Source organism: Trachurus japonicus, chromosome 6 (assembly GCF_045865225.1).
Source record: "Trachurus japonicus isolate A0001 chromosome 6, Traja_1.0".
Classification (NCBI taxonomy): domain Eukaryota; kingdom Metazoa; phylum Chordata; class Actinopteri; order Carangiformes; family Carangidae; genus Trachurus; species Trachurus japonicus.
Genome location: NC_140912.1, coordinates 20,827,989 through 20,840,403, shown reverse-complemented (window position 1 = coordinate 20,840,403; position 12,415 = coordinate 20,827,989). Strand labels below are relative to the sequence as shown.

The 12,415-nt window shown below is 45.8% G+C and overlaps 1 protein-coding gene across 3 annotated transcripts in view; it reads right to left on the bottom strand.

Annotated features, from left to right (window-relative positions):
* The window catches only part of dusp8a (dual specificity phosphatase 8a), a 45,253-nt gene that overhangs the window by 29,950 nt on the left and 2,888 nt on the right, over positions 1 to 12,415 (bottom strand). For 2 of the 3 annotated variants that reach the window (XM_085779704.1, XM_085779705.1), the window contains exon 2: positions 8,357 to 8,767. In XM_085779704.1, the coding sequence (XP_085635830.1) occupies positions 8,357 to 8,593 (237 nt within the window). In that variant the 5' untranslated portion in view covers positions 8,594 to 8,767. Of the gene's footprint in view, positions 1 to 8,356; positions 8,768 to 11,198; positions 11,221 to 12,415 lie in introns of those variants that run through there. The other variant, XM_085779706.1, reaches the window with a different exon arrangement.

The following is a 12,415-nucleotide window of genomic DNA, read 5'->3' as shown; positions in this document are numbered from 1 at the left end:
AAAATTGCACTTTCTCAAGTGCTCGCCAGCCGCTGTATTCACTCTGCGTCTGCTAAGAGGCACACAGCGGTGATGATAGCTAATGGTACACACAGCTACACAGTGTGCATGGAGTGCGCCTGATTATGTTTCTGCTTACAGAGCAGCTGTAGCAGGACGCCTTGGCAGAGCGCCATGCAGGTGATATGGACAGGACAAAGTCAGTCTGGTTAGAAAGTGGCTCTAGTCCAATAAAAACCTGGTTTGGGCCATGCTTTGCTGCATCAAACAATAACACTGACATAAAAGCATGAAAAAGCTGCAGCAGATGATGCAGATGATCCTTACCATCAATCAAGAAAGACACATGTCATTCCTCATCTCTCTATCCAGTTGTTTGTCATTTATCTACTGTTTGCTGTATAATGCAGTGATAAAATCGGATGAAAATTAGATGAGTTAGAAAAGCCTTGTGGCTATTAGCATTCATGTGTTGTCTAGGTAAAATATACAGTAGTGCTCACTCCAGGTTTTTTTTTTTTTTGTTTTTTTAATAATTTGTTATTTTTCATACTTGCATTCTCATCTTCACATCTCTTTCTTTGTTTTAAATGCCCTACACCTCCATCTTTACCCTGGATAATTTTGGCTAATAATCCTAATGGGATCAGATCTAATTTGGGATCTTGATCTTAATGCTTGAGGATTACAGGCTGCACATACATGCACAAATGAGCACACAGAAACACACACACTCTACGCTGCACACTACCAAACACAGCGCAAAAAAAAACGAAAAAAAAAAGTTTATTTTCCAAGGTGAAGACATAAAATGAATACTGGAGTAAAAATAGAACAGTTAATCAGTCTGTTACTCACTGTCGGACAAGCAGTGGGTGATGTGTTCAGGTTTAACAAAACAGTGAGTCATTTATCCCTGCTTAACGATTTCATAACTTGCACCATATCTTATGTACTGCGTGTCTTTGGTGTCTGTAAAACTGCTCTATAAGTATTCCACCTCACTCTCTGGACTTGCTAACTACCACTGCATTGAGGTGTATGGGGCTTATAATGTGATTTTCACAATGTGCTAAACAAAACAGATGGTTTTTAACAGTTAAAATATTTTTTCATGTGGATTTTCCACAAACTCCATGGTGCACTGAGGGTTCATTCAGTGTTTCAGCCTGCAGGATGAAATTACACCTGATCTCATTCCCTTTGAACACACTCTCTGTAAGCTGAAAGAAATAGCTGCCTATATTAGATAGTGTGTGAATGATAGTAGAGATAGTAGGATATCAGCTAGATTGTGTGTGAATGATAAGCTCCGGCCATACGTCCTGCTCAGTATGTTATATGCATAGAGTTTTGCTGCAGTGTTAGAGGTCAACGACCCAGGGGAGCACACGGGGCTGGCTGTCAAGACTGCAGCAGCAGTAGTACAGATCTCTCATCCCTCTGCAGTGCTACAGCATCACCACAATTACTACTGTACTGGCCCAGGCGCTCTGACGCATGCACACTGCAGGTAAACAAGGAATGCCACTGGCAGAGAGAGAGAGAAAGAGGAAGGGAGGGGAGGAGTATAGAAACCGAGATGAACAAATGGGAAAAAACAAGGGGATTCGAGAAGGGAGAAGGAAGCAAGGCGAGGAAACTCATGAAGGGGATCAAGGGGACGATCGAGGCAGGAGGAGAATCAGCTTTAGGGAGAGAGAGGAGGAGGAGGAGGAGGAGGAGGAGGAGGAGGAGGAGGAGGAGGAGGAGGAGGAGGTGAGGGGGGGGACAGAAGGTGGCACTGGCAGACCAAATGCTACAACCCTGCTGCACCCAGGCTTCCTGTAAAGGATCTGAAGGCTGGCATCTCAGCAGGACATAAACAAGAAGCAGACACGGGGAGAGAGGTTATTTTTCTCCTGTCGCCCGTAAAGGCAACAAGAAAGCCGGAGACAGAGCAGATGAAATACAGAAGGAGTTTGTATACTTGTGCTCATGGTGTGAATTTAGAGATAATGTGAAAAAAATGAAGGTGTTGTGCAAGAGACAGTGAGAAAGACTCCACATCATCCTACAGTAACTGACCCGTGCTATGAAAAATGAAAGCAGCGGGAGGAAAAACAAGGTCTGGCACATTAAGGCTTGTCCTTACTGTCAATGCTCTTCTGCACGGACAGTTTGTACGCAAACACAAACACACACTCACACACACACACACACACCATGAAACATAAATGATTGGTAGCTTGGCAACAAAAGATACCAGAGGAATTCTGGGAAGACACAGGCCCGAGCTGACGTTTAAGTGCAAGTGAAACATGGTTTCCTCTGATCTCAGCACAGTGTTACTGACCAGTGACAAGGTCAGTGCTGCCGAGCGGGGACACTATGTGTGTTTGTGTGTGAACTGGCCTGTGACACAACATCAGCACAAACGGTCTAAAAATGGCCCCACATTCCTGAAGCGCGGTCCGGGTTCTCGGAGTGTGAGCTCTGTAGGACGTCCCGCAGAAAACAAGTGGCTGCAGTGTGAACTCTCTTTGACTAACAGTTTCAGCTCCGACTATAAATGTTAAAGCTGCACAGAGCCCCAAAGCAGACACCGGGGGAATAAAACACACCGTGCATTTTGATCACACGCTGTCTTTTAACATCGAAATGCACGGTATGACACACTTGACCCTACATACAGTACATTACGTCCTGACAGAGGTTCTGCTGCAACAGGCAGTGACCTCTGCTAGCAGTTGATCCGTCAGTTTGAGACCCGGCTGCCACACACGGCGCAACAACATATACAACTCGCTGCTGTACAGAAAGATCCCACCCTGGGGCCAGATGATGATGTCATTGACTGGCACTGGCAGCTGCCATTTCCATGTGTGCTTTAGTAGGTGTGATGTGTGTGTCGCGGACTTCCTGTGCTTCTATCCTTACGAGGACCAAATGCAGAATTAGTGTTTAGAGTTACGGTTTTAAGTTACGGGGCTGGAAGTACGTTGATGATTTATCTGAAGTTTATGGGTTAAGAAATGAATGTCAACAGTTTAAAGTACAGTGTTGCAACTATATATACTGTATGTGTGTGTGTGTGTGTGTGTGTGTGTGTGTGTGGGTGTGTGTGTGTGTGTGTGTCAGACAAGGATGTGAAGATGTGGCAGGGTGGTGAAAGTCCCTGATGCCTTTGTGCATGTGCAGCGTGAGGTCATCACATCCATGGATGTGGTCACCTGATCTGATCACACACTAACACTGCTGAATGTCAGAGGATCTCTAACACACAGAGACACACACACAGAGACACACACAGTATACACACCAGGCCCCAACAGGTTACATATTCAGATACAAGTAATTCCTGTACAGATTTATACACAAGTATACAATTTCCACCTGTCTGTCTGTCTGAAAACTAAAATGCTGTCTGTCAAGAGCATGCATGCTGCAGGTCCGGTTATTCCTCCTCACTTTACATACAGTATAATGAAAACCACAATTCATAACTGCAAATCATCTCCTCCATCTTTCTTAAATATCTTAAAAGTAGCCTATGTGTCTTTCTATGTACTTGTTTCTCCTAGATCAGGGTGCAGTAGGTTATGTCTGAAACTTTATACAACATATGACTGTGTGTCTATGTTAGACAGTAGGAGCTTCAAGCAAACAGTGATTCATGCCATGATCTCATCAAAGCAAACACATGACAAGTCTGACTGTTGAAAAACCACCCCTGGCTACAGCGCCTTTGTTTGAACTGAGCAAAAAGGAAAAATGTGAATGAAATATTTTTTTAAAAAATTCCCTGAGTTTGCCCTTTGGGTAATCAGGGAAACAATCCATGCAGTGAGTCATCAACTAAGTTCTGCTGCTACTGTCAAGACAGATGACACACTCATGTGTTTTCCTTCATTTTGAAATTGTGTGTCGCTGTTTACTGGAAACTTCTGTGTTCAGAACAATGAAAACTATATGGTGTTTTCCAGTGACATGGCCAGTGTCTTTACCCTGTGTCTGACACTTAAATACAAGCCACTCTTTGTTGTTCCTGCTTGGCCTGACAAAATCCATAAGCGTATTTGTCTGTTTAAAAAGTAAAATCAAAAGTAATCAATTTACATTAAACAGTGTTTTGATTATCTACGTTCTAAAAACTGTTTTTGATCAATTTCCTGTCAGTCACCACATTGATTTATTGACTAATAACTCAGTGTATTTGATTTACTGCATTCTTTTGGTCAATTTCCAAAAAAACTAGGAAATAAAAAATGTTCCTTTTCTTTCCCTGTGTGGATTTCAACAGCAGATGTAACTCACTGCGTACTACTGCGCAGTCAGTTACCAGAAACACTGAACTTACAAGTTAAAAAAAAGTGGTTCAGTCATATCTGGCTAATAAACCAATCCACTCATTTAGGTCAGTATGCTGATCCAGTGGATTTTTGTGTTTATGTAAAATATGTCAAATCACCGCTCCGTTTGTGAATAGGCTGCTGTATTCTCCCTCCTACTTTGGGTCTCATTCATCTGAGGTCTGGCCTTCGTGTCTTTATACAGGGGGAAGGGTGATTCCCAGAGCTGACTGCTGGTAGCAAAAACCTCTGGTCCATCTGTCAAGGCCTGCCTGCCTGCCTGCCTGCCTGCCTGGCCGACTGTCCTGGTCACAGCAGCAAGGATTAGCCAGACTTAAGCCAAGAAACCAGCCGCCTACCGTGCAGCCTGTCAGAAAAGGCACGAGGAAGCACCGTTCCCAACTAAGCCTAAAAGCCATCGCTCTCCCAGCAGCCAGCAGAGGTCCACTAGCACCTAGCCCACTTAGTGTGTCCAGCTCTTCTCTGACCTACATTAACAGAGAGCAATAATAAAGAGGTTATGAGGAGATGGGATAAGAAAGTGGACACCATTTTGATGCCGACCGCTGCGCTCACTGGTCATGGATGTTCATTCAGCTCAGTTAACTGAAGCGTCGGGAGCTTCTATGAAAGAGGGTGAGTGCAGCGCCTTGTGGGACGCAGGCTATTAGTGCTCAATGGGATGTGAGGCGGGAGGCAGCCAGGGAAGAGGTGGAGGCAGCAGCCCATCCATGAATACCCTCAGCACTGCTCTCCCGCTTCCTGCATTCACTTCCCCAACAAAAGCGCCACAATGGTGTCCTTTGCTGTCTTGGCTGGCTGAGGCAGCGCTCTTGGCGATGCTCAGAGCCATGTGGGGGGTAGAGAGGATGGTGTGTGCGTGTGTGTGTGTGTGTGCGTGAGAGGGGTTAGCTGGGAGTCGGCTTTAACACCATGCAGCCAGTCTGCACGTGCCCAGCCCGCGGCCTGCCAGTGGCCGCACAAAAGGGATGATGTCATGCTTAGCCAATAACAAAAGAGTCTGGGTCTGTCAGGCCCTCCTCTCTCACCCGGCTAGTTCCAGCTTTATCCAGCCTAGCATTAATCGCAAGCCTTATCCTCTTTACTGGGGGTGGGGAATGGATAATAACAAACCAGCCATGGGGCAACACCAGGCACGGAGAGGAAGAGGAGAGGAAGTACAGGAATAAATGATGAAAGAAGAGGTTGGGTGGTGGTGGGACGCTGGAGGCTACGGTCGTGGGGAGACAGACAGACGGACAGACAGGCAGACAAAGCTGTCATGAGACTGAAAGTGAGAGAAATCAGGAGGAAGCATTGCTCTACAGGGTGCCACAGTGTGAGATCTGCCAACCACAGAGCCCTCACACAGACACGGACCAAACACACCCAGCATAGAAATACATTTAAGCCTGCTGCACTGACTGAAGTAATGAAACTCAAACTGTGACTAGATCCAAAGCCTCACACACTTCACAGCTCTCCAGCTTTTCTTTTGTTGTTGTTGTTTTTTTACCCCGTCTAAATCTGTAGACTGGAAGAGTAGGTCATGCATCGTCACAACCCAAAATAAAACCATTATCTGAGCTAAACTGGATCTTTCGGTTGAGGTGAGTCACGCATTCTCGTATGCCGGCTCTCCCGTGAGGCCTTCAGGCTTTGGAGCTTCTTTTGTATCCAGGTACATGTTACTCTGGCTGGCAGAACGCACTAACACAAGAAGTATTACACAAGATCCTTGTCCAGCTAACGGTGGTAAATTTTGGGTGAGAAGAATGGCATGTGGGTTCGACTGCCAGAAGCCCTTGCAATAAAGCTGAATTAAAACTAATTGCAATAACAGAGTCTGTGAGAAACAGCAGGCACATAGGGGCTGTCAGCCAACGGAGCAATTATACAGATGCTATTAGCTGAACTGAAGGTCATTTGACTTGAGAAAGTAACAATAATGCACAGTTCTCATCCATTTTACCATCTGACCATGTGGAAAGTGTCAGTCACCTACAAGCGTCAACTATAATCCAACAGGAGCGGCAAAGCAATAATCTAGAGCAGCAGTGTGTAATTATTTGCCATTTGGTGGGCAGGGTGTGTTTTAGGTGATTAAAGTTCTTTAACCATGTACCAGACCGAGACAGAGAGTCAGTTTATCAGACGTGACTCCACAACTGATACAGAATCTACAGTATAAGGTGTAAAGCTGGTCATCTGGAAAATGAAGAATGACACAGTGCAGAAAAATACACTTCTTCAAATGGGAATGTAAGTAAATCTCCATTGACTGGTACAAAAACTAATTTCCTCCTTAATAACAACTGTATGTGGGGTGAATTTATATATAATGCACTTACAGTATAAATATAAACTGTATGTAAGTTCTGCAAAATTAAATAATAAAAAAAAAAGACAGCATGCACCAAAGTCCACCTTGGCTCATTTTTGGATTAACTGGGAAGTCGGTGGTCTCAGGTACCTGGCAACTCCACCGTTTTGCAGAAACCTATGTGTGACGTCAGGGTGGTTGCAGGCCCATTTTTATTTACGACCTATGATCATAAGTCACTGTCAGTCAGATGAGTGACACGTTAGACTCACTCGCTCCTGGCAACCAGGAAGTAAAACCACAAAAACAAAACAATAGCATTTTATGGGTTATGCCATTCAAACCAGTTCAATCACCCGTTAGGTGTCACTGACTACTGTGGATCAGCATTTTATTGCGTTGGGCGTGCCAAGGGTAAAAGTTAAACAAATACCTAAGAACAACATTCAGAGAATGAAAAGCAGTCAGGAAGAGGAACTCCATCTGCCACCTGCACAGCTTTGTCGTTGCATTTTTGTACACTCAAGTAAAACTGTTGGGTGCTACACAAACTACTGTACACGGTGGCACATCCCACACATCCCATACATAAAACACACAAACGTCACCTCCCCCTCCCCACGCCCGCTTAGGTTTCCCATCTCAGAGTTCCTTCAGTTTCACACGGCGACTAAAAATACTGGAGTCAGCATGCCACGGGTGGACAGGCCATGGAAAAAAGGCTGTCATATTCGGAGGAGAAGTCATGGAAAACGGGAGGATCCAATTTCAGGGCCACTGATAAGCAACAAACCTACAGTAAGCTGGCCTGCCTGACAAATATAGCACTGGCTGATGTGGTGCAGGCATGGGCGAGCGCAGAGAAGCCCGATCCAGAACCACAGTGGTACATGGATCGGGCTGCTGCTGCTGCTGCTGCTGCTGCTGGAAACGTTGTAGGAAACAGATGGAGACATTAAGGTCTCTGGGACTTGCTCAAGGACACTTCAGCAGGGCAAACACTTGCTGATATGCAAACTGGAACCTGAGATCTCCGGTTCAAAGACAGTCTTCCCATCCCAACTGGCTGCATCTACTGTATAGTACTGCACATGCATGGTGCAGTGCACACGGAGCGCATTTCCTGTGGCTCTGTGTTTCTTTAAACAAAGAATTCCTCAACAAGACATTTTGTCACAGCAGTCTCTCGTGTTTTGTCACTATGTTGATTCCGCTGCTTCTGCTGAAACGACAAGATTTCGCTGACTTGTCCCTGCTCACTGTACTATGTAAATGCAGTATCTTTCCCCATCCTCATTTTCAAGAAGATTCCTTAAGTTTTTCTATCTCTTGTCGCCCTGGGTTTTGTTGATCAGTGCATGAGGAGGCAAAAGCAAAGATCAACATTTCGATTTTATAGCAAAGACCTTAAGTGCAGCTTATTGAGATCAAACTGGATTTAAAGGATCAATTAATTGATCAACACTCCATTGATCCCTATAATATATTATATTACCTGCCCCCTCCATGGGGTGGTCAGAGAGCAAAACTGGCACTGAGGCTTCAGCCATTGTCTTGCTCTCAGCGGCGAGGTGGAACCCTGCCACACGCACACTCCAAGTCTGGCACTTACTGTAGATAAAAAAGCTCTCTAATCACCGACATCACATCCCATCACGCCAAAAAGCATCACCTGTGGATACGCCGCTGAGCTTCAACTCACCTTCACCTTGCCGTTGGGTTGCAGCAGCTCCGTGACGGACACCTTGTCCTGCTGCAGCCGCCTCTTCACCAACTTGGAGCAGCAGACGTTGACCGCACCCTGCACGTGTGACGCGTTGTACTCGGAGAAGGTTCTGCTGTCGATCACCAGCAAGCGGCCCGTTCCTCTCTGGATGAGGCTCGCCAGCCGCTTGATGTCCATCGTGCTTCGCTTAACCGGCCCTTTCTCCCCTGCCATGATGTCGGAGGAGCTGAGTAGTAACCCGGGGGGTCACAAGGATCGGGGTGAGGAGGTAGAGGGGAAGATGAAAGAGGGGAAAGGTGGAGGAAGAGATGGGGAGGAGGAGGAGGAGGAGGTGAGGTCAGTGGACGGGGGCTGCCACCGGAGCAGGCGCTGAGTGATCCATGGTGCCTGAGGGGACAGGAGGTAAAGAGAGAGAGGGAAAAGAAAAGGAAGAAAATAAAACAGTTAAAAATACAGTCACAATGCTGCACGGTGCTCGGTGGTTTATTACAATGCTATTATTGGCCAGCTGTGACATTCACAGCAGCCTCTGTCAGTTTTCAGATGCTCAGCTGATGATCAGACATCAAGGGCATGATCATCTCTCGTCCAGAGCTTCAGTCCGATCGTGCCAGCGCAAAGAATAAAAACAATTCCAACCCGACAAGGGACAATGACAGATTAATTACGCATAAATTTCCGAACCAAAGTCCAGCGCAAGATGTATTTTTGTGCGTTTGAATCATCTTTTATTGTCAGACTTCGAGCACCTTGTGTATTAAAATAGCTACAATGCTAAACATGAATATAAAAGCTATTTAAAGAGCTACAAGCCAACTGGATCATCCACTGGGGATTTATCCGTCCAGAGATCTGAAGGAACATCACAGATCCAGATACAAAGCCAGACTTGAGTTAGACATGTCCAACAACAAAACACCAGTGTGTGTGTATGTGTGTGTCTGCAATAAGTGTGTGTGAAGGTTGGTTGTTGTTGATCGGGTGTCTCTTGCGAGGTAGCTCATGAAACAGGAAACTGAGGGAGTGAGATAAATTAAGCCAGGGGAATTCAGAGAGCAGGTCTGGACACAGGCAAACGGCCTGTGTGACATCCTGTGTATGTGCGTGAATGTGTGCGTATGCGTGTGTGTTGCAAAGAGCTGTCCATAAACTTGATGAACTGCCTCCTATCTATCACTACTAATCACTGTGATCTTCTCAATGCTTAAGTTCTCCATGGAACTTCTGACATGACACACACACACACATACACGTGGTTGATTAGACACTGACTGCATGCATGAGAAAAACTGTGCCAGGCAACACAATCCAGGAAGCTATCATTTGTTTCTGAGAGGAACACATAAATAAAAAACAATATGTAGTTGGCGACCACTTCCTTGGTCAAGCCAGGTGTCATGCGACAAGTGAGAAGGTCAGAGTGTGAATGCACTCGTGTTGTTTTATTTATCTACTGGCACGTGGTGTCATGAAAAATGAATGGGGCTCCTCTCATTTACCCCAAAGCCTAAATGGAGGTTTAAACCTCGGTTGAAAAGGGAGAGTACGGGAGATAGAAGAGAAGAATCCTCGGCCCGATAATCATTGAAAACATAGGAAAAAATGTGTCATGTTATGATAAGAACGCTTTATGTAGGCAAGGTGCAGCAAGAAAGAAAAAAAACAGAGAGGAGACCTGCAGATAAAGAGAAACATTTTGCACACCAGACCAGTGGTGAGAAGGTGGGCGAGAAAAACCGAGACAAAGAGGGTGGAGAGTCTGTGTCTTCTGATCTGTCTGTATCTTGGGAAGACGAGCAGCTCTGTAACTTTTCACCTCTGTTCTTTCTGACACTGTACCAGCACACAGGATGGGAGAGACGGTGGCAGAGCAGAGGGAGCAGGAGGGAGGTAGCGAAGGATGTTATTCAACGAGGATCTCGTCAGCCTAGCAACTCGCCCAGCCGGGGAGGGGACAGTTGTGGAGATGGAGCAAAGGAGGAAAAGATATGACAAAAAAATAAATAAAAAATACACTGCTTGCAAGAGGGAGAAAAATAAAAGGGAGGAGCTGTGTGGCTGAGACAGAGGGCAACAAGAAATGGAAAACTTGCCCCTATCTGCAGTTCTGCACCTAACAAAACAATGTGGCATAATAAATGTGATAAAACGTGTTGCAGTGAAATTCATGGCGACAAAAGCTTGAACATCATACCTCAACATCTTCTATCACATACACCAAGCTCTATCGCCACTACAGGCTGCTGTCTCCAACCCTGAACATGGATGTACACATGCTGATGCTGCCCTGGCAACCTGCCTGATGCAAGAGCAGCAGCACAGGAACATGGAAGAAAGTCAGATAGATAGATAGATAGACAGTAGCAACTGCACTGTAAGCACAGCCAAACTGCTGCTGTACCACAAAAGTACATACAGTAAAGACGACACACACAACCAAGTCATAACATAAACAATAAAATACTGTGCGCGAACATCACACAGCGCATTTTGTATCTTTTAAAAAAACCCAAAATAGCAGACAAATAAATCTAATCTAGTTAATCCAATCTAATCTCCTCCCTGCCATAGTGACGACTGAGGACAGGTTTCTGCATTAATACACACACACACACACAGACACGCAATATGGTGACCTGCGGCGACACAGCATGTAGCATACTGACATAGTGACATTCCCCCCACTTTTTACCATGATGTGTGCACCCCAGCAACGATTCTGCAGAATTACCAAGCCTTGCTGCAATGTCAGCGCTCCCTGAAACACAAACAGCGGCGGCCACATTACGACCTTTCCCCATCACCTGTTATACCATACCTTATATGGTGCAGAGCCCTTTTGGCCAGGCGGCTAACAAGACAGCTTCCAGGGGTGTGTGAATCTTTCTGTTTCTTTCTGCCGGTTCCCTGCTGCTGAGCACAACATCTGACGCTGCATATGTCTAATGGCGACCGCTCCGCCACCCGCCCCGCCTCCTGCACGTTTTTCCCTCTCCGAATCCCTCCTTCCCCTCTCTATCACTGTCTTTCTTTGCAGTGGACAGGGATGGGTAGTGGTGGTGGTAGGAGTGAGGAGGAGTGTGCAGGGTTTACAACATGTGTGGCAGTATAGTGAGAGGGAGAGATTGGTGCTCTGCATCTCTCTGCGCCGCGAGACAATCATCCTATGGTAACCCTGCTCTCTGTATGTTTGTGTGGACAAGAAGGGGAATGGAGGAGGAGGAGGGGGGGGGGTACAATGGAGGGAACAAAGAGAGAGACAGAGACAGGAAAATATCAGAATATATACAAGGGAGAGAAATGACATGGCAGATTACATAGATAAGCAGCAGAGACCTCGGTGGGCTCAATCGGCACAACAATGCTACAAATCGTCTGTCTTCCTCCATCTTGCGTAGAGAGGCAGGAACAATACAGAGCAAAAACAAACAAGCTCCTCGAACTAAAATAGGCAGCAGCCAGGAGCTGGCTGTGAGGCTCCGGCTGAACGGAGGAAAACAAGCCGAGAGGAGAGAGAAAGCAAGAGAGAGATGGAGACAGTGTGTACAGGCCCGGAGCAGATTCTGTTGTTGCCATAGAAACAGCCCGGTTGGGGTGATCAGGGGGCACTGGTAGGGTGATGGTGAGGGGATGCTACTGGTGCTGAATGATGCTTTATGAGGATACAAGAGTAAGAGCTAAAACCGACAGTGGTATACGGACACAGAAATAGATTGTGACAACTTGTGACCCGAGTTTATAACTAGACTGAACTTATCATGTTCCCCGAACTTACAAATCTCTGAGTTGTTCTGTAAAGATCTTGTCTCTGTTTTATGTATAGTGCCCATCCTCCTCTAGCCTGAGACAGCAAATTAAGTGTCATTGTTTTTCCTTGAAAAGAAAAGCAACCAACCTCTGTATTTCTTTTCCAACATGCAAAAAAGTCACAGCAAAAGATGCAGGCAGACAGGACTGTGCACTTCCTTAAAGTTCAAACAATGCAGTTACACCTTGACTACAGGCTGAGGCCAAGAAGAACCAGATCAACTGGTT